Source organism: Bombus fervidus, chromosome 2 (genome assembly GCF_041682495.2).
Source record: "Bombus fervidus isolate BK054 chromosome 2, iyBomFerv1, whole genome shotgun sequence".
NCBI classification, from domain to species: Eukaryota; Metazoa; Arthropoda; class Insecta; order Hymenoptera; family Apidae; genus Bombus; species Bombus fervidus.
The window spans coordinates 3,396,575-3,419,922 of record NC_091518.1 but is presented as its reverse complement, the minus strand read 5'-3'; the positions used below and the strand labels follow the sequence as shown (position 1 = coordinate 3,419,922).

Sequence of the window (23,348 nt, the reverse complement as noted above, 5' to 3'; positions counted from 1 at the left end):
CGCTCGGACGTTGCGCTCAGATTTCTGAACGGTTCTCGATTTGATTATATGTATTTTTACATGATGCATTTGACACTCGACAGCAAAAATGCAAATCTATGTTTTTTCTCTAAATGAGAGTTTATAACGTCAATTTATTCTGCTAAACTGTATTAATATTAATCTATTAAGAACCAATTAATAGGTTATTATAATTTATAAATATTGCATATTGTATTGCTGCACTGAATATTCTGTGTTCCTATTTGTCTCAGACATTGCTCTCATATATTATTTATTTCTTCGAAAGGGATTGATGCGTTGTATATACAGAAAGTTAGAAAACATTATTTTTTATATATGCATTTTATATTATGCAGAGTATTGGGATTTTTTGATGGTTGGTACGATGGTAATTTTTATATGTATTAGATAATATAATGTGCATTAATAATAATAATATTATTATATGCATTAAAGACGTTGAAATTAGGTGTTTCGTAACATCTACTGTCATTTTTGCGTGACTTAAGCTGGGAGTGTCACTGTTGAAGTTGCTGATACATTTATTACCAGACACGTCAGAAAACATTATTTTTTATATATGCATTTTATATTATGCAGAGTATTGGGATTTTTTGATGGTTGGTACGATGGTAATTTTTATATGTATTAGATAATATAATGTGCATTAATAATAATAATATTGTTATATGCATTAAAGACGTTGAAATTAGGTGTTTCGTAACATCTACTGTCATTTTTGCGTGACTTAAGCTGGGAGTGTCACTGTTGAAGTTGCTGATACATTTATTACCAGACATGTCAGAAACATATATTTTAGAAACTATAATAATAGCATCTTTAGTTTGTTTGTACTTACGTTATTCATATTATGCATTTCATTTCACAACATTCCCAAAATTTTTCCACGTTATTTTTAAGTGTCTACAGACTTTTTTGTCACCTATTAAAATAAGCGTAAAATCATGGTAGTGAATCGTATATTATGCGACAGAAGGTTCCATCGATAGCCGACAAAGATTGTAAACAAAGAATCGTGTGCATACGGGGCAGATGTTCAGAAAAGAGCAGTCTCTCAAGGCACTCGACCATATGGTTTCCGGGATCCCGTGGAGTTTCTCGAACGGCTCAGGCCTACCCTAATCTCTAGACAGAACCTCGACGACACTTGTCCCGTTTGAAACAATACCAGCTTTGTAATGACCACCGGATGTTACGAGTTTTCTCGGAATTTCAAGGTGAAGTCGACGAACTCCAGAATAGTAAAGGTACGCTATTCGTTTTAGTCGGAGGACTGTAATTCGAATAATTTTCTCTGGAGCAATTGATTATAGACTTCCGTTTGTCTATATATACAGAATGTTTCAGAAAGAATAGTACATCTGCAGAGGCAAAACTAAATAAAAATTAGAATTATTTCTAACACTAAAGTTACTTCATTTGAGATTTCGTTTGCGAGCAATCGATTTTCCTTTTGTCAATATACAGGCTATTTTAAAAAGAGTGATATAACTGGGTAGAAGATTATTCATTAATCGAGTATAGTATAGACTTCCGTTTGTCTATATATACAGAATGTTTCAGAAAGAATAGTACATCTGCAGAGGCAAAACTAAATAAAAATTAGAATTATTTCTAAAACTAAAGTTACTTCATTTGAGATTTCGTTTTCGAGCAATCGATTTTCTTTTTGTCAATATACAGGCTATTTTAAAAAGAGTGATATAACTGGGTAGAAGATTATTCATTAATCGAGTATAGTATAGACTTCCGTTTGTCTATATATACAGAATGTTTCAGAAAGAATAGTACATCTGCAGAGGCAAAACTAAATAAAAATTAGAATTATTTCTAACACTAAAGTTACTTCATTTGAGATTTCGTTTTCGAGCAATCGATTTTCTTTTTGTCAATATACAGGCTATTTTAAAAAGAGTGATATAACTGGGTAGAAGATTATTCATTAATCGAGTATAGTATAGACTTCCGTTTGTCTATATATACAGAATGTTTCAGAAAGAATAGTACATCTGCAGAGGCAAAACTAAATAAAAATTAGAATTATTTCTAAAACTAAAGTTACTTCATTTGAGATTTCGTTTTCGAGCAATCGATTTTCCTTTTGTCAATATACAGGCTATTTTAAAAAGAGTGATATAACTGGGTAGAAGATTATTCATTAATCGAGTATAGTATAGACTTCCGTTTGTCTATATATACAGAATGTTTCAGAAAGAATAGTACATCTGCAGAGGCAAAACTAAATAAAAATTAGAATTATTTCTAAAACTAAAGTTACTTCATTTGAGATTTCGTTTTCTAGCAATCGATTTTCTTTTTGTCAATATACAGGCTATTTTAAAAAGAGTGATATAACTGGGTAGAAGATTATTCATTAATCGAGTATAGTATAGACTTCCGTTTGTCTATATATACAGAATGTTTCAGAAAGAATAGTACATCTGCAGAGGCAAAACTAAATAAAAATTAGAATTATTTTTAAAACTAAAGTTACTTCATTTTAGATTTCGTTTTCGAGCAATCGATTTTCTTTTTGTCAATATACAGGCTATTTTAAAAAGAGTGATATAACTGGGTAGAAGATTATTCATTAATCGAGTATAGTATAGACTTCCGTTTGTCTATATATACAGAATGTTTCAGAAAGAATAGTACATCTGCAGAGGCAAAACTAAATAAAAATTAGAATTATTTCTAAAACTAAAGTTACTTCATTTGAGATTTCGTTTTCGAGCAATCGATTTTCTTTTTGTCAATATACAGGCTATTTTAAAAAGAGTGATATAACTGGGTAGAAGATTATTCATTAATCTAGTATAGTATAGACTTCCGTTTGTCTATATATACAGAATGTTTCAGAAAGAATAGTACATCTGCAGAGGCAAAACTAAATAAAAATTAGAATTATTTCTAACACTAAAGTTACTTCATTTGAGATTTCGTTTTCGAGCAATCGATTTTCTTTTTGTCAATATACAGGCTATTTTAAAAAGAGTGATATAACTGGATAGAAGATTATTCATTAATCGAGTTCAAAGAAGACATAGTATGGCAATTAAAAAATAGATTTAACTTTTTATCGTCTTTCATTTAATATCAAATAAAATCATGAATTGAAGTTTATAAAAAATGGGATGGAGTTAGGATAATTAAAATGAGATGATACATCAGATTCGAGGTTTCATTGCGAATGGGAGACATTTTACCTCGAATTTTATGCTCGAACACAAAATATATGAGATTATTATTGGTTAAAGAAACAAGCTTCCTTAAGTGCAACAATCTATCCGTTCTGCAATAGCAATAGCAGTTGTGTTACTGAAAGGGATACGAAACCTTTTGGCGGGAAGGAAGGTATGCGAAAAGCCATCGAAAGAAGGCGAAACGCGTTAAGAACGAAGAGAAAGGCGCCAGACGAGGCTCGCCCGCTGTATCCCCGATATTTTATAGGTATTCGTTTCGACAGCGTGTAATATTCATATCGTAATCGATCTCTAACCCTTGATACATCCGTGCTTCTCTCGAATTCACTCTACGATCGACCGATATCGTCCTTTTTTTCGTGGTTTGCCAATTTTCCTTTTTTCTTTTCCACTTTAATATAGTGAATTGAATTATGGTTACGATAAAAGTAATTCATATATTTTACAATTACAATATTCTTTACGTGTGCGATTAAATAATTTTATTTATTAATTTAGAATTGATTTACTTATATTAGAATTGTTTTATAAAACTGTGCAATTTGTTTTTTAATTCGTAATTTTCAAATCTGTATATGGTTTATTAATTTTAAAGAAACCGAACGAACTCAATTCAAGATAAATTATCTTTGAAAATATCGTTTATTAACAAACTCGAATTCCACCTTAAAATTTTAATTTGTATATAAACTTAAGTCTAATTTACTATGCGATTGAACTTTACGCCCACCAGTAACAGCCCCGTAATATTTCTGAAAGAAAATCTCTTTCATTACTGCTCCACGTTTATTCTCAAAAATCCGATAATTTACACACCTAACCTCTCTTACAATTAATTAAACATATATAAAACAAGTCAAAAATATTTTCATATTTTCATTCATACATTTATCTCAAAGATACTTAATACATTATCTTCAATAAAAGGAATACGTAAAGAGTGGTCCATATAAGCGTCGTCCATATAATATTATCGCATCATTAATCAACCGATTGCATAATTTCTAGAAAGTAGTCAGATACGGTTTCATCCCCTCCCCTTCTATATCTACAGCAGTGTCATAGCTTGTTAGCGATGCTCTCCACCGCGTGCATCACTCGTATCATGATAGATCTGTTCTCTTCGTCTCGTCGTTTGATATATTCAAAGATCTGCTCGATACGGCGATCGATCCGTGAATCACGATCATCACAATACGGTGCTGCCATACGGCTTTTTCGTGACTTTCTCGGCATCCCCTCATCCTCGTTACGCTCTAACCTCTCTTTGTCTTCTTGAGTCGACGCGGCGTCCCTTCCACGTAGTCTGGATAAATCCTTGGTGCAGTCCGTCTCTGACGTCACTTTCTCGATCGTTAGTTCTGTGGCACGTGGTAGCCGTGGCATCGCGATCGCGACGTTCCGCGTGGTTCGTTTCCTCTTTGCGAAATTTTTGTTCATCTGTCTGAAAACCGATTAAAATTTCCTAGTAATAATTAATTAAGATAATGTACGTAGCTAGCCGTAATTATCTCTACCAGTTTAGATCTTGAATATTTCGTATCAATTATCCCTATCTCATTCGTATTTAAAGCAGTAGACATCTTTTTTTAGAACTCAATTTGCCTTGAAAACTGATCAAATATGCTTCTAAATCATAATCAGTAGTAAGAATGCAGTACTGTATTGTGAAATACTATATTATGAAATTGTAAAACAATGTCTCTAACAATAGACTCTTACATGCTTCATATGTGAATATCTATCTTATTTATCTGTTCTGCACGACTCGATTCGTTAGATATACATACTTATCATATTTTAATAAGTGACCTTGATAATTTTAGTTAACATATATCTCACTAAAGCTACGTGACGACTTTTGTTTATAAATATTATTTACCTTATCAATTAATATCCAATTATGTCCAACGACATATCTACTTTAAGGTTACAATTTGACACCTGCTAAAAGAAACTACTTTTCACAATGACTGCTGTACCTGTTAACACCAGAAGATCGTACTTTCTGGATCTCAATCGTGCAGTTGGCACTAAGCGCCCTTAACCTCCGTTCCGGAAACGAATCGTTGATTCGACGGTCGATTTCCGGATTAGATTGCGCAGGAAGTGCGTTCACGGGCGAGGTGGGCTCTTCCGGTGTCACGGAGACGCAAAGGAATTCGTGGGGATCGATGTACTCATCGCCGATCGGCGTAGATCCCCGATCGTATCCAAGAACCTCGTCGATCGCATTGTAAAACGGCCACGAAACGTCATCCACATTGTTTCTGTCTCCGTGAACCGGATTCTTCAGTTCCTTTAACAAATTGCTGGTACATGATATTTAACAAAAATCGAGGACTAGACGGACATTCGTGTGTCTTTTCTTGTTTCTAGATCGTAAGGAATCTACCGATAGGTTATATAAAGTGAAAATATCGTTTTTAGCTAACAAAGACTTCCTTTAGATGATATGCGAAGCACTGGTGTTTGCTCGAGTTAGGTTAGAGGCTGTTTAAGATCAGTTGCATTCTTGGGATTACTGATTCGAGTGACATCTAAGAAATATCAGTTTAGAAATAAGGTATTGAAGTAAATTGTAATGCAATTTAGAATTTAGAACATGAAATCTGAAAGAAGATTTGGAGATAGAATTAGAAAGTAACTACTATGCTAAGACATTATTTTTAAAAACCTCGAATCGACAATTCTGCACAAAGTTTAGAAACATGCTTATATAACCAGTTTTGTAATCTGTTTTACATACTTATAACACTATTACACAATACTTGTTCTTCTCATTTTCACACGTTGTGAGTGAAAATCGTCGTCTCATATTTAAAAAAAAAACAGTTGCAGGTGATATCTAGTGTCAACGACAGAGACATCAATTTAAAGTAAACGACGATGATACTGAATAAAATAGAAATGAGAAAAGTATCGTGTCGAATTTACGAATTGTCGACGGTTTAACGCGGTATCATCGTGATTGGTAGTTTCTCCGCGTCGTGGCGCTTATCTCGCGGTAAGGAAAACGGGTTTATTATGCTTCACGCTGAAATGAACACAAACGAGGGTAAAGCAAACTAACTCATGCACGGGGATCAACGAGCGATCGTGGTTAATCGTTAGGGCAATAAAAGGCGTGTCTGTCTTGTCTCACTTTGTACTGCTGCAACAGGTTCGACCATTTCTTCTTCAGCACTTTGTAATGTACGTTAGCCATTATAGTAGGAAATTCTTCTCTCATCTGTTGCAAAATATACCTAAAGAATTGACGAAAGTAAAAAAAGATAAATATAGTAAGAGATGATTTTAGATAATGGACGACAATGAAACGCGTTCAGCCTCAGCTTTTTTTGTTATGTATTTTCGCGATTCGCGTTCCGAGAAACGAACAGTGAGGATACTATTCACAATACGGAATAAAATCGGCCTATTGTTTTGCTTTTATCAATAAGCGTACGCGTTTTGACTGATAACGGAACGGTTCAAGAAGAACGCGTGATATAGTGGCCAAGATGGTACGTAGGATGGAGTGCATGTATTGCTGTCAATTTCCGTTTCCGTTATTGTCACACGTTGCGTTTAGTGTGTTAGTATAATGCTTCCTTTAATTATAATGCGATATATCTAATATATTTTAGTGTTTTAGGTAAATAGTTGTATCAAACAAGTCGGTTAAGCTTGTTAGATAATAATAATGTATTTCAGCAAGTTTTAAAATTATATGTTACATTTTGATTTTTTTAGTTACACGTATTTATTTCACTGATAATTTAACTTATTAAAAAACACGATAGAGCAAGATATATTTTCTAAAATAGAGTAAATCTGTACGTCTAACATTAACTATACATATATGTATATGATACAATGAATCGAGATAAAAAATTTTATTTATTTATTTTGTTTAAAAATATATAAAAAATTATTTTTGAAGACGCTACATCAAAATATTTTCATAGATTTCTTCACAATATTACCTGACACTAAATGAAAACTAAACATCAAACAAATCCCCCAGACAATTTATAATACACCGATTAAATTCGACCAACATTTTTCCTCCAATTTTCGTCATAGTCGTTAATAATAGTGATTCGCGTCTTGATATTTCTGTATTCCGTGCTATTTTAGTACATACGATTTGTTTCTGGCAAAGCCACTCTTTCCCGATTTCACAGTTTCAATCAATTCTCTCAAAATGTAATTGTCTCAGTGTTTTCATTTAAATTTTGGTAAAGAACGAAGAAAATAAATAAAAATGCGATGAATGGTAAAATATGACAACTGCGATTGAGTTTCGACTCGTGAAAAATTATTCGTCCCATATCTTTACACTCGAGGTCGACTGGCGCGGGAATGTCGCGGTTGATAAATGATGCAAACGAGACTCTTTTTGTCGGTATTTTTATATGTGCGCGCAGAAGACGCGTTTCAACGTTCCTTTAATTCCGCCGGTGTTCTGCGAACCTCGCGCTTGTTTTTAGTACGTCGAGTTCTTAGAAAAATTTTCTAATATTTATCAATGAAAAAAGTGATAATCAGTGTGATATATTCGTTGTATTGTGATTTGAAAGCAATTAGAAATTCCATTTCCTCTAAGCAAGTATGATAATATATTTACACTAGGGTAAAATATATAATTTTGTGATTTTATAAAATATTAACAAAAGAGGTTGCTTAAGATTGCGCAGTAAATTTAATTGATATTGTCTAGCTTAAATGTTTTATAGTGAATTTTATTTAATTTTTAACAACAACTTCTATAAAACATAAATATTTCAAATTTTCTTCAAAAAGATAGTAAATGTTATTTTAATCCAATCCAGTAATTTTAATAAAAAAAAATATTCCAAATTTTCTTTAAGAAAATAAAGAAAACAGTAGACTACAAAATTTTCGTAATAAAGGAAATATTCGAAATTTTCTTGGCAAAGTTCTTGAGCACAGAAAAAAAGATACCAGAGAATGAGTTAGGGTATATGGTCCGTATTATACTTACTCCCATCCAGCTTGGGCTGAATATTTGCGTCCGGTAAATAGCTTTCCATTTTCCTTTCGGAGCTGAATAAACCGGCAGGTGAGGTTCTCGGTCCCTGTGGACATCCGCAAAACGGGAGGGAAAAATCGCTGTGACTACCTGCATGACTCGCAATTATTATCACTGTGGTCGTGGTAATGATTCCTATTAGATGCTTATTATATCGGCGGAGGAATGTTGTGTCTCGAAGAATGGGGCAGACGCAGACCGGTTGACATGGTGGAAAGAAAAATAAGAAAGAAACGGTATGGTAGAAGAACGAGATAATGGGAGGAATAACAATTCGAACGTGCGCAATTTAATAGTGCGGGAACACGTGGATAGGCGCGCACGACCGCGCATTCCATTTCTTCGAATCGCTCGAGTGCATCGAGATAAGTCCATTGGGTGATTATAAAAACGAGACGAACAATTTAGTTATATGGACAGTGAAATCATGTTATGTTTATGGGATAATCGCATTGTCATAGTAGTTACTTAGAAATGAAAAAAGATGTAGAATCGAAACGAAGATAGAGAGTTATAGGGAAGGATGGTGATGGGCAAATGAGAAAATTGGCTGCGCGCGCAGTTGCAACGCGCGTAAATCTTTGGTAGACGCAGTCAATGCGTCATGAAGCAACGCCACGATACGCGGTATATACTGTAAATCTGGCCAAAAACAAGATAAAAGACAATAATAGGTAACAGTGAAAGTGGTAATAAATTGAGCGATGTGTAATTTGAATATTAAGATTTGAAGCATTAAGAAAGGTAGGAAGTTGTTTCGAAGTAATGCAGAAGAAGCGTCATAGTGATGATGACGCAGAAGAAATCCGATTGCGTGTCGCACTTGCGATGCATTCACATAGCAAAACGGATCTTCGTGGCTGATGTATACACGGGACGAATAAAAATATAAAGACGGAAACCCCTTGATAAAGCGGTGTGTCATTCGTTTCGCGTTCAAGGCACAATTGGTATCGTCATAGATAAAAGACGTCATAACCAAATATGAAAGAAAGAATCGAGTATACACGTGGTTTTTATTGAATGACACCGTACACAAATGTGTTTATCGTAGAACCCAGAACTCACATCGAAATTTCGCGTGCTGAGAAACCTCCGTCATGATGACCGTTCGATACAAATCTACAGAAAATACGATTGGACGTGTGAAAACTTCTCATAGTCGGAGATTCTGATGCGTACTAAAATCTAGACCTGGTTTCAGTCTTTACTAATGAGCAAGAGGGGAGTGTACGTGGAGCACATGCCACTACCGCCGTGGTGGAAACTGCAAACATAGATTTTGGTGGGGTATGCGATTCTGAGACAGAATATGCGCGAGTTTGTCCGTGGACAAGGCACATAACCGGCTGCTCTTTGAGTGTACACCAACCAAGGAAGGAAAACAAACCGCGTCGCCATCTCCCATTAGAGCTGCACAACAGCTCTTTTTCCTCTTGCTCGGCCAACTGTGTGCTTTGCTCTCGTGATTCACTGTGTTATCGACGAGAAACCATTCTTAGCCAACGATATCGATCCTTTCTTCGATCCTTGACAGAGATGCGCTTTTGTCAACAAGATGTATCTGACGGTTCTTGTGTTTTCATAGGGATTTTTTTTGTGAATAATACAAATTTTCTCAGCGGCATTCGAGTAAAATAAAAAGCTTCTATTTATTTTCGTCAAAAAAGATTAATTTTAACTAGAAATTAAAACAGTTTGCATTTATCTGATATATATTATTGGATAATCTTGTCAAGGAAATTTTCATAAATACAATTAACTTCTAGTCTTGGCTACTTACCCCTTGACAACATCATGTAGCATATTCTCACCTCGCCAGAAACTCATATTCTTATTAGATGACTTCCTGCGGTCGTTGCGTAGTGCGATACGATTTTTCAATTTATTTGATTTTTTTCAAGAATATGTATTCTCTTTTCCTTTAAAGGAAAAAGAGTTGTTTTACTTTTTAGCGTATTTGTGCATATATAAACATATTTTGCGTATGCAATAAACCCCTGGACTTCCGAAATGCATCATATTTCACTTACATAAGAACTGCTTGTGTGTCGACGTCAACATCTTGCTTGCATTGATCTTCGAGTTACAAATAATTTATATCTCCATTCAGTTTGCCTTGCTGTTTCATTTATTTACTCATTAATCGGTATTCTTATGTATAAATTAATTTTCAGTTATAAACTAAAACTATATACATCGTTTCAAAAATATAATACAATGCTTTTTACAAAACTAAAATTTCTAATTGCATGCATAAGTTGAACGAACTTTTTAACATGAGATTGACGTGTTTAGTTTTGTGAAAATATGTAGAAATCGATAAATTCGATAATGTCAGTATGAATAAATATAGCGGAAGGTACAATGATATATTATCGCATTAGAAGTTCGGTGCTTTAAAAATAAGCAATTCGATAATAACAGCTTTCAGACAAATATTTTCTAGTGCAAATAAAAACTTTTTCTCTTAAAATACGACGCGTTTCGCTTCTTTCGCACGGCAAAGCTTTTCCAATAATTTTTCATCAAAGTGCCTTTTCGTCTTTGAGTGCATAGGACCGAGCATATTTTCCCAGCAACAAAAGCCCTCAAAGCCCAGCTGCTACACGTTTTCTCTGTTTAACAATGTCCTAGACCAGAAAATCGTGTTTTCCCCGATTGTCCAGCAGCATAAATTCTCGTGAACGAAATTCCTACATTTGAGGTGGCGCCGCATAGCGGCAGCTTTGATAAATTCTCCAAACACTATAACTATCTCTGTTTCTCTTACTCTATGTCGATCGTACCTTCGTTTCTCTTTTTTCTCCCTTCTTCCGTTGAGAACGTATAGAATGGCCCACTCTTTTATTCTATTTCTCTGTCCAATATTTTTCGTCCTCGTCCATCCACAAGCTACTCTCTGTCTTTCCTATTTCGTTTCCACACATAAGCCCGTTTTTAACTTTCTCTCTCGTTCACAAGTTACAGCACCCTCTGTTCTACTCCCTCTCTCGGCAAATCTCTTTTTCAGTCGACCAGCCGCAGCCTCGATCACTCTATCTCGCTCTTTCTCCGTCTCTCTTCTCCTCCGTGCCCTTCGTTTCCATGCAACCTCCCTCAGTGCGTGACGGGTCTGCGGGCCACGGAGAGCTAGAGAAGCGCGCGCGCGCGGCCATGTTTACTCGCTTTGGTGGCGTTTCTTTGTCGGACACAACGCATTCTTATCGGTACACGCTGTGATATTAATTATGCCTGCGGCCGGCCGCGTGACCACGTGTGCACCGTGATTTTTACGGAATTGTGTTTCCTGTGCTTGGAAAGTGTCGTTCCTTAACTCTGTCGATTGAACGCCAAGAGCGTGCGCGTATGTTGGTCTCTTCGGCTCCGATCGGCGAGCACGTTGGCCGAAACCGAAACGAACGACTAACCACGCTCGGTATTCGAATAACGAACAGTGGCTTTTAACCTGGAGAACGAAACGCGACGTGGATCGCTCGCCTCCGCGAGATGGAGGAACTGCATAACGGTGTCATCCTGATCAAGTGTAAGTTTCGTGAGTGGCTTGTCAAATGCTTCCTATCTCGCGTGGTGCGGTTTTATCGTGTCGCATGCACGATGACAGCGTTCAACCAGAAACAGAACGTTCACCCCTCTGACATTATTGGAATACTTGAACTGCTGTCTTGCTAAAATACGAAGTTTCCTAGCTACCTGTTGTATAGTTTTGAAATGCATTCATAAGTCTAGGTGTAGAATAGAGTGAATTCTTTTAATGGAAGGTTGTAGTTGATGATGATTTTGGTATTAATAATCATTTTTGAAAATGGTGTTCAACTCAGTGGAACATTGTTTGAAATATGAAATTGACTCCGTGCGACCGATTCTATTGCGCCACGGTCGATCATTGTTCCGGTAATTGGCATCGGCACGGTTGCGTGGAAACGATGAAACGCCCCGTATCGTGCAGCGTCAGCTTCAGGACAGTGCCCGTTCCGCGTTCTTGGTGCATCGTCCATATGTCTCTTTCTCGCCTTCTGGCCGGATCCTCCCGCATATCGGTTCACGACGCCTATCATTATCAAATCCTCGTTAATACTCGTGAGTAACGCGAATCCGTACGTGAATCATGCTGGGATTTTCAGTCGCTGGTCTTTCGTGGTAGCGTACCGGTAAAAGTGATCGTAAAATTAATAATATGCTATAAATAACTTGCTGGCACTCGATATCATTCTACAAATTAGAAAATTTATATCTATTTATATCCGATTTCACCATTGATCTCCGTACTTATATTCGGTTCAGTTCAACAAATCTTTAACAGCATCATAGATTTTTTTCAAACATAACTAAATGAATATAATATAAACAGAAATTTGTATCATAACAAGCGTTTCATATTAAATATTTTATACATTATTTTTGTTTATTATTTACATTCTATAAATTTTCAATAACTACATAAACATCCATACTGACGAAAAATAAATTTCGTAATTTTATTTCTTCTATGTTAACTCGGGACATAAATCTGGTAATTGTCGGTCGCACGTAGATCATTATGCCATAAAACAATGTGAATACGTAGATGTATGAAATAGCCACATGTGTCATGAACATGGTATCAAAAAGTAAACCGTATGTTTTTACCACGGGATCGAAGTGCATTTGTCGCAATCGGCACGCCTCGTACGGTACAATCCGGCAGCTCCCCCGTATTGGTGCACGCGCGACACCTGTGAGATATCGATTTAAAATTCTAATTCGTCTCAATTCGAGATTGGGACGCTTGAGCAACCCATTTAGGACAACTGTACGCGGTTAGTTAATATGGTAATTTATGCCGAGTGATGTATGGCCTTATAAACCGGCGGCCGAGCTGGTATCGAATGTCTACTAGATCATAGGACCTGTTATTCGCGCGTGGGCGTGCTTTCTCTTATAAAAGTGCAGATTGAAATGTCATACCGGTCGGCGGTATTTCGCCGGTTATTAAAAATGTACCGTTGTGTTCCGTTCGCTTTTATTATTGTGCACGTACATAGATGAACCGGTTGAGATAGTGAAAGGGAACAAATAGATACTAATTTGTACCTTTCGAAAGCGACACCGGTAATCGTACGTCCAACAACCTCTGATTGAATATTCATAAATGAACGAGCAAAAAACATCTTGTTTGGTTTCTGTGTACCAGGAGATCATCCTGTGATGCGCGCGCCTCGTCAATCTTCTCCCATGTGACCACGTGGTTTTCTTCGTGCGTCTTGTGTTTATTGCTCCCAGTAAACGTTAAATCGCAGTTTTCGCCGGTCCAAAACGAGATTTATTACGTAAGCGGAACCTCGACTTTCGCACGTTTGATTAATATCTATATAAACTGTTCGCTTTATCGCCATCATTTTAGTTTTCAAATAATCGAAAATATTTTGTGGTGGCGTTGTATATCATCTAACGTAGTTATAGAGTAGGTAGCAGAAAATTTGTATAGAACCCAGCTATTATGCGTATATGTTTGCTGTTACGAAGGGAGAACGGGGGAAGGAAAAAATATACAGAATAGAAGAAAAAAATGGGACACTGACCGTGACAAGCATTGCATGTCTACAACCGCAGAAGGCAATTCGTAGTGATAATAGCGCACGGCAATACACGTAATTCGATATAACTTATGTCGTTTCGCTGGACGCGAGTCACTTCGCTTTTCCTAAAAACCTGTTTCACTTTACTTTTCCTTTCTGCCATAGATATATGTAGATCAACATGGAGTTCAATACCTCCCGATATATAATGTTTATCTACTTTAACCTTCATATAAATTTTAAATACACGTATCTTTTTACAATATCATTTAATTTTATTCATTTAACAAACAAATGAATAGTTATATAGTTTGTATGATGCTATATATAAGCCTCTATAATTTTGATAGCTCTTCTATTCTCGTCATCAGAAGAATGTGTACCAAATCAGAATTTTATGAAAATCTTAGCCCACCTATGCTTCCTCTGACTCAATCTCCAAATTATAGACCTGCTAAATGATGATTCTAAGCAACACTCTTCCTTTCCTTTCCTTTTCTCGTCTTCTATTATCATAGAGTTATAACAAAAAATGATAAAGAAACAATTTTTTGTAAAGAAAGTTAGATTATCTTAACATTCCCTTATTGCTGATCAAACATTCAAATTCAAGGTTAACTATACCCAATAGGTAAAGAAGAAAACTCACTGATCGCTTTCCGAACGATTGTTTATAACGGTCGAGGTCGTTGTGCTATTACGTAATATCCTGTGGAAGAATCTCTGCGCGAATACATACTACGTATCCCATTGAAAATCATAGCCGTAGCTATATAACGAACTGGTTTGGTTGCATCGCTGGGGAGAAACAGTTGCCGCCTAATCTCAGTTATGCGTGTTTAAATGTGAACCGGGTAAGAGGACAGGGATAACGGGGTGCGTAGTCGCAGTAAATTCGGCTCCCCGCTAGCGAAAAAGGAAGTATTCTGGTGCCGATGACTCCTCGAATCGTGGACTCTGTCGTCAGAAATAAAGTTAGTGGGGAGCACGTGTGTCACTGTAAAAAGCTAGCCTCTCCGTGTGCCGCTCACACGGCTCCGGACACACACGAGCTACGTGCTTACAATGAGCATTCAAGTGGCGCGCTGTTGCCAGACTTATATTGCCCACACTCCACTAGTTGCTTTTAACTAATTGACGCGTCCTAAAATTAATGCCCGCACACTATAAAACGCAGAGCATCGCTTTTTTTTCTTCTAGCTCTTCGTTGATTGGTATATTTAGGTATATTTGCAATGACAATTGTTTCTTACGCTAAAATAATTGTTAGATAGATGAATCAGTTAACAAAAACATTACTTTATAGGTAAAAGGGATGAAAATATTAAGAACTGGAAGGCAAATATATCACAATGGAAGTATGGAAATATTAAATAGCATATTTAGCTTATTTTCAATAATAATTGTTACCTATAATTAAATAACTTTTAGACAAGTGAATTAATTCATTTGTTATTATCCGTTTACAAAAATATTGATTTTTAGATAAAAAGAAAGATATAGGTTAGGTTTATCCTCAATAAAGATCGTTTTTAATAATATAATTTTTAGATATGTGAACTAATTGATTGATGCTCTTCTTTTATAGAAACGTAGGTTCTCGGTAAGGAAGACACGAAATAGGTTAAGAACCGAATGACAACGTGTTTCGCAACAGAAATATAGAACAGTTAATCAGCACGCTAGGATACAGCGATAAACGACATGCGTAGTAGTTAATCGGTCGTACAAGTATAACATAATTTGACATTGTATAGACATTTGTGACGCACTAGATTTTACAAGACTCTTCCGGAAAACAAGGACGTTATTGTATATCCTGTATATAATTGAATTGCCCTCGCGATTAATTATCGTGCGTTTTCGTTACGAGCCATTCAGTAATTTATTGATTTAAAAAATAAACGTCACTACCGTGTTAGAAGAATCAACAGCAACAATTAATTTAACCTTCAAATTTTGTACGACATGTTGAATGATATTAGTAAGAAAAAGATCTAAGCTGATCTATGTGAGATCTCTTACCACATACATGAATTAGATTCGCAATATTACTCAATGTGCTCGCGAACGAGAAAGTTCAAACATGGCGTGTGGGTTGTTAGAATGTTCAATAACGTCAAACAATTGACTTAATCTTCTCTAAACAACCTATTTGTATTAATTTCGTTTCGAACTTTGAAAGAACATAAGAATATAAATGAAGAATGTAAGAATAAAAGAAAGGATATAAATGATGTTGAACAAGTAACTTAACCTTCAAACTTCCGAGTATTGCATTTGTATTAATTATTCAAACTTCCAAAGAACGAGATTCTTGGAGATTGTATTAATTATTCAAACTTCCACGCGAGATTCTTGGCATGATATAAATAAAATTCGCAATACTATTCAGTATATCTTCAAATGAGAAAATTCAAACGTAACATGGAGGTTGTCAGAATGGTCGGCAATAAACATAATTAACCTAACCTTCAAATTCTCAAATAATCTATTATAACTTCCGAATAGTATCAAAAAATATTGAAACCAATAGACCTGAGATTCTTGGCAAGATATGAATTAAATTCGCGATATTACCCAATATCCCTGCAAACGAGAAAGTTCAAACGCGGTGTGTGGGATGCATCTCTCGGATATTGCAGCTACCGTCTGCACGCGCTTGTGTACGCGTCTATGTATGAGAACGGTCGTGTACCTGCAGTTTGTTGTGCATTGCCGCGTTGCACCTGCATGCTATGCCTTACCCGTTCGATGTGCCCGTTCTTATTTAAAACCAAGCGAAGCAGACGGCGACGGGATGCATTGAAGGGAACACGCAAAGAGTCGAGGGGATGCGTATATAAGTACCCAGCTTCTATTTTCGAAGAAAGGAAACAATATACCTCGCCTCGTAGGCGAAGTGCATTTACGTGGGTGTTCGATACAACGAGCATGCTTAACTGGTTCGACTGGCTTGAATTGTCTTGCAGGTTTCGAGGCATGCCGATGCATCATGCAGTCGAGGCAGCCGGTGCTCGCGACATCCCGAGCACATGTGTTCGATATGTTCGCATGCATATGTATATGTGCATATACAGTTAGAGTGCGTTTAGAATAGGTGCTGTTACGCATTTCGCTTATGAGTGTATTACAGCATGAATTGGGGAGAAATGATAATTTGTGTACGGGAAAATATAGTGCATACTTATACGTACGTATAAGGGAGTTATTGTATGTACGTACAATCACAAAAGTAGTCAATTGTTTGAATATTTCATATTTAATGTTCACAGTATAATTGTTTACTGTAGATTTTGGCTTGCTTTCAAATCAGATCATCATTGTTAAAAATAAATTTCGAATTATGTTCTCTTTTGTATTCGATACATAATTTCACATGAGATATATTGAATACCTAATATTAGATGATTTTGTGATCGATTATACGCATACATTATATGATACAAAAAAATGAACCTTAATAATTCATAAACATAGTATGCATTATATATATAGAGTCATATATAGAGTCCCAGACTAAACATTCGATCTTTTCATTGCATCGCTTGTTAGTGCCCTAATCAGTTGGTCTTCATGTGTCTCATTCACTTTCTTCGTCACGCAATGTTATATGTTTTGATACACTTATCACGTTCTACGAATATACAGTACGATTGTTGGATGAAGACTGAACTTTGTCAACGTACAGTAATGTTTGAATATTTCGGTCACAAATTTGTCCACTACTTTTGGACACTACTTGTTTTAACAATAAATGCTCAACGAGTCGCCAGTAAGTGCTTAATCTATCGTCGGTCCAAATAAATCTTAATACTTAATGAGAAATTATGATAAAAATATATATTCTATGACAAAGAAGTTAAATTTTAAAAATAGCAAATAGTCGTTAGCCCAGTTTTATTTGTTTCTGTTTGTTCAAAAGTCCTTGTTTACCGAGAACTAAGCAAGAGCCGACGCACCTGCTGCGTATTTCCCCTGTCCTTACCTTTGCCGATAAAAAGAACCATCCGAATAGAGCAAGTAAATGGGAGGTTAAGAAGCAATGCTTGAAAGCAGCCAGGCAGCATGAAAAATACTTCTCCGCATGATACTACCATGCGCGTGAATCCGTAGTGCGTAATAACGTTCGAAATAGCGCCACTGTCTCTGTGGCCGTTCTAGAAATTCGACGTGACTCAAATAGCGACATAAACGTTTGCGATTCATTTTGTATATTCTTAAACCTATTAAACCGTACCAATGTCAATTGGAAAGAACTTAATTGAAGAACTACAACTATTCGTTATTGTTGAAACCATTTTAATGTAAGGTAAAACGTGTTTGAAGTATTGACAAAAGTCCCTTATATGTTATATCGTAGCAATTTCATATGCCCACTCGTTTCCTCTTGTATGCGTCGCAATCTTACGCGTTCCATAATCGCCTCATATCAATGCAAAGAATTAACAAAATAGATTAGGAGCGTAAATGATAAAATGTATAGTCTCTCACCCTACTGTTCCACTAACAAGTAACGTGTGTGAATTATTCACACTCGTGCGAATCTCTGCGGATATACATCCCACACAGACGAAGATAAACGACAGACAGGATATCGATAACCATGATTTCGTAACATCTGAAAAATCAGGTCAAGCTAGTCGATGCGTGTTATACATTTCATGTAATGGCCCCGTTTTAGGACCGATTTGGACGATTTAAGAAATTTTAGCATTTTATTATTGATTTAGCATTATTATACCGCGACCATGACCTACTCTGACTCATAATATCAAGCGAAAGATCACTATCGTGACATACTCTTCCTGATACGAAATTTTGTTTCTGTTTACGAATAATTTTTTTGACGAAACGATTTTGACGGAAAATTGGTGAAATGACTTATGATAGCGTGAGGAATCTGTTAAGTTAACCACGTGGCTGTAATCAATCGCTTAAGTGTCCCACGCCTCCTGCAACGAATCGACTATAGGTGACCCACGCTGTTCGTGGCTAATTGCTTGCGTGACCCGTATTGTAAATCGTTCATGAGATTTACGGTCTACCTTTTCTATAATTTACTTGCAAAGTATAAAACGATCTATATTGAAACTAGTTCATATTGGTTACATAAAATTTATTTCAATAAGGTACAATCTGTTGGTCGATAAAGTAGATTCCCCTAGAATCGATCAAAATTTTTCTACTAGACCGCAGTGATTCAAGAGTGATTCGCGAATAGTCCGCGATCGCGCAATGATATTATGAATCATCGGTAACAAATCGATCAGATCACACAGTAACGCGACGTTTCAATTACTCACTCTACCTTTTTTTATTTCATCGATATCGTTTTGTAAATTGTGAGTATCTGTAAAAAAATTTGTATGTTTGATCGAATAGGTGCAGTTCAACATATGCAAATCACTGTATCGCGATATCATCGTATGACTAACCTTATTCGTATATGCGTAGCTTTCTTTTGCATATCCGCTTGTACATCTGCTTTTTATATTTATATGACACAGTGAATAGACATGCTATATAACATACTAGTACTTCGTGAGTGATTTTATCGAAATCATATTTCATTTTCGGCCCATTTAACTTCTTTTTTAGAATGCTCGCGAAATTCAAAATAATTATAGTATGTTGTACAACAGGGTTCGCTATATATTATATAATTTGTATAATTATATATTATATAATAGTTCACTATATATTATTAATTCCTACATATTATATAACTTGGTTGATTATTGTATTATCGTTTTTGAAGAATAAATTGAAGAAATTAACCTGTTTTAATAATTACTTAGAAAAGAAAATGAAAAAAGAGAAATTGCTTCAATACGATTAACTAACAGATTTCACTATACTTTTACAAAACTATTTAAATTCATTCGATCTGATCACAAATGATTAAGAACACGCAAACTGTATTATTCACATATTGTAGCAAAAAGGTTAACCGAGCAAAAAGGTTAACTGAGCAAAAATAAAAATTATCAAATTATCAAAAACAAAATTTTGCTCCTTACCCAACCTTTCAGTAACTCGATGATATAAAGCGTTGAACCGATCGCGATTGGAGTAATGTCCGACGTCTCTCCTCCTCCCCCCACCCCCCACCCCCCTCTATACTTGTGTGACGTTAAAGATTCATTTCCACCCTGTCGTCGAAACGATCGAAGGAATAGACCGTGACGTTACACTGGGGCCGGTTGACGCGCAGACGAGACGCGTGAAACGCATGCGCTCGCGCTATCGCGTGCATCGCGCGAGACAAGCTCGCTCGTCCCTCTGTCTCCGTTCCGCGAAAGCGTACGCGTGGGCCGTTCGCGACGGAGGAACGAACGACGCGCGACTCGCGAGGAAATAGTGTCGATCGTAAGCTCCGGTCTGACGGTCGCGTTTCTTTCTATGATCAAATCCTTCCTGTGTTTACATCCGTGTTCGAAAAGTAAAAAACTAACGTTCAATTTCCCGCTGGAATCGATTGTTCTAAATTGTCAAATTATATTCAAGTGTTTTTTAAAAGTAATTTGGAATTTGCACTTTTTTCAATTGCGACGTTGTATAATAAATATATTTATATTGGTGTAAATTTGTTATCTTAGTAACTTGTTTGTTTTTGGTAACGTGGTAATGTGATAACGTTTTAGTAACGTTTAGTGGTCTTTAATGTTGAATAAGAAGGGTATGTTTAATACAACATTTCGAGAGTACGAGTTCTGAGATCAAGATCTAGCATCGACTTCGAAGCCCCATTTTGTTGAAGTGAGGCTGGTTAGTAGATTAGCTAGGCCGTAAACGGGATGCTTTTCTGGTTGTATGGGTGTGTGGGAAGCATGCACTATGGTTGAATGTCGAATTGGTTGCATTGAATCGCGTGCTGAATTGACTCCGCGTGAGGATTCGGAGAGTAATTAAGGATTATTGTTTTGTTGACTTTTATGTGTTATGAGAACTCTGGATTATTATCTTTGTTTTTGCTAGGTGAATGTTAGATGAAATCTCTAATGCGAACAGAAAAATTCGGTAAAATTTCTGATACCGTCAAATAATCAATAATTCTATATTTCTATGTATATCAATTCATGAATTATTTTTTTCAATTAAATTAGTATGCAATACATTATTAAACATTAATAATAGATATTAAATATTATACTTATCCCAGGAATAAATACAAGTATTATCAATTTTTTCAATGTTGAATAGGATAAAAATAAAGGAATACTATTTGCAAGAAAATACCCGTGCCCCCAGGGCCAATCCACTTGTTAGCGTTCTGTAAAGTTCGCGCTCCAACGACGTGGAATTGTGTGGACACAATTGGACGTTCGTATATGTCCATATATTTAAACATGAAAAGGGCACGGGTGGATAGGTCTGATAGGAAAAAGAACAACGGAGAAACTATTCATTGTGTTATACTAAGTTGGACAGAGTTGTATTTATTTTGTCAATTTCAGAAAATAGAACTCGCCAGCTTTGACTGATAGATAAATCTTGTGGAGCAAACCAACAGCTCCTCCGCGGATACACAGAATGTTTTAAAGAGTTTAGGTAAAAATTTTGGACCTAAATTATATGTATCAAAACAAATATTACGTAGTGACAGAAAACGAATAAGTTCAAGTAGATGGTATTCATATATTGTTCTTATTACAGACTATCAATCTCATTTAAAGAACATATTCAGAGACAATTAAAGTATACTAATGCCATAGTTCTCAAGAGGAACACATTTAATAGTTTACATAAACTTATAAGTTTTTATATAAGTTTATACGAATTTTTTTTCTTGTTTTGACATAGAATTTGTACTCAAATTGCTATTCATTTTTTTTAAATACCAAATTTTTTGTGTATTATAACTTACTCTTCTATTGTTCTAAAAATTGTTTCCATATTCGCGAAGTAGTCAAGTTCGGTCGTGTGACATTATCGACCTTAAAGAGATTCTTTCTTCGTAACAAAGATGCTGAAGCTTTTAAAGGATTACTTTATCTCTGCCACGGCTTGCGAGTACCGACTTAGAGAAGAAACTCCGCTCGTTTTCTTCGTGTCGCGGGCATCATTTCGAATTCGTTTAAGTTTAAGGTGTAAGAAAATCGAGGAATATTTTTCCTTCTCCTGTAAAAGAACACGTGCTCTCGTAGCTGGTGTGCATGCACGCGCTAGATAAATACGTTTGTACTCTGTGTGTTCACTCGTGCGTGGCCAGGCCGCGTGGGTGGACGATGATACGTTTTCAAGCATTTTCGTTTCGTGAAAGTCCGCGTTGCGACACCGGCGCTTGAAAAAATAAGTCGAGTGTTCGGTGAATCGAGAAAACGAGTCATTCTTCGGCTGCGCAGTTCTTCACGAAGAGCGAAGTAACATTGTTGGCAGCCGTTTCCGTTTGCTTAACATGAAAATGGTAAAAACTCTTTTATAATTATTTCTGTTAATGATGTTACATTGTATGATCTTGGAATCATTAATGACGGTTATTAGCATTTGTGATGTTTCTCCTTTTTCTTTCTTCTTTGAGAACCTTAGACTCATTGATAAAAATTGAAATTCCAATGCAGAATTTTTTAAGTTGCATAGATGTTTCCGTTTAATTGACGTTTACATAAGACTTTTAAATACAAATTTGTTAAATCATGCAGACCCTTTTTTTATTGATTAGTTTTTGTTGATAATTTTCTGAGATCTATTAAAGTAAAGATCGGATGTAAAATCCCAAGAAAATCACAATTATCGACACAGAGCATATCTAGCATTCGAAGCTTTATTGATCATAGCACAATGAAAAAGTAATAAAATGGTTCTTAATTGTACTTAACTATCGTGCAATAATAGGTTATGAACTAGTACCAATATCTAGCGACGTGGAAACGATCAACTATGTTTTAAAGAGTCGCTAAATTGCCGGTTGTTCCTCTTATTATTGAACATAATTTTCTTGATCGTTGCATACGATGCATGGTGGCGCGATAATCGACTTCCTGCGCACGAGTAAACGCAAGGGGTGTCCCGACCGGTCGTGTTTATCTCCGAAGACAGTAATGATCGAGTCTACCAATGGTAGCGATCCATGATTTATCCTTTAAGCCTCGGATCTAGCAGTTGTCGTTTTTCATTCTTCGAACAGCCTGTTCAAAGAGCATCAATGCATTGTTTCTCGCGTCTCACTGATGGTTGATAAATCTTACGACAAAGTACACGCATATATACTTATACTACCAGTCAAAAGTTTAGAATCACTTGTTTGATATTTGAAGGAGAACTTAAGAGAATATTTATAAATTAAAATTTCAAATAATTAAATTCTCAATTATGTATACCTTATTCTAGTGCATAAAATTAGAGCAAAAAAAAAAAAGGTTATGTCTCTGTTTTTCTATTTAAATAAGAGAAAGTATTTTTTATATGGAGTATTAAATACAATAGAAGAAACTTCTATATAATGAACCAAATAAAGATAAGAAATACTAAACTATATTTAACTATTTTTAACCTTGTTTTCAATCGTGCTTTCATAAATCG

The 23,348-nt window shown here is 35.7% G+C and overlaps 2 protein-coding genes across 15 annotated transcripts in view; one reads left to right on the top strand and one right to left on the bottom strand.

Moving 5' to 3' along the window:
• Positions 1-23,348, top strand: part of LOC139993672 (rho guanine nucleotide exchange factor 10) — a 49,616-nt gene that overhangs the window by 12,869 nt on the left and 13,399 nt on the right. The window contains exon 1 of one of the 11 annotated variants that reach the window (XM_072015633.1): positions 11,603-11,791. The exons of 2 other annotated variants lie outside the window; for them this stretch is intronic. In XM_072015633.1, coding sequence (XP_071871734.1) covers positions 11,755-11,791 — 37 coding nt within the window. In that variant the 5' untranslated portion in view covers positions 11,603-11,754. 8 more of the 11 variants (XM_072015625.1, XM_072015687.1, XM_072015680.1 and 5 more) reach the window with 8 other exon arrangements.
• On the bottom strand, positions 3,851-9,627 carry LOC139993896 (uncharacterized). 4 transcript variants are annotated; one of them, XM_072016059.1, is made up of 5 exons: positions 9,334-9,492; positions 8,218-8,311; positions 6,373-6,475; positions 5,210-5,526; positions 3,851-4,671 (listed from the first exon to the last, which is right to left on the bottom strand). In XM_072016059.1, the coding sequence occupies exons 1-5, from the start codon at positions 9,365-9,367 to the stop codon at positions 4,287-4,289; spliced, it is 933 nt and encodes a 310-aa protein (XP_071872160.1). In that variant the 5' UTR covers positions 9,368-9,492; the 3' UTR covers positions 3,851-4,286. The 4 variants fall into 4 exon arrangements, with proteins under 4 accessions (XP_071872160.1, XP_071872176.1, XP_071872168.1 ...); XM_072016075.1 differs by lacking the exon at positions 6,373-6,475 and having other exon boundaries at positions 9,334-9,627; XM_072016067.1 differs by lacking the exon at positions 8,218-8,311 and having other exon boundaries at positions 9,334-9,615.

Bases quoted from the DNA above. Each gene is read 5' to 3' on its own strand.
- LOC139993896 (XM_072016059.1), bottom strand. From the start codon at position 9,367: ATGACGGAGGTTTCTCAGCACGCGAAATTTCGAT. The intron at 8,312-9,333 runs GTGAGTTCTGGG...GGATGTCCACAG, and splicing joins TCAGCACGCGAAATTTCGAT to GGACCGAGAACCTCACCTGC. The intron at 5,527-6,372 runs GTGAGACAAGAC...AATTTGTTAAAG, and splicing joins ACCTGTTGCAGCAGTACAAA to GAACTGAAGAATCCGGTTCA.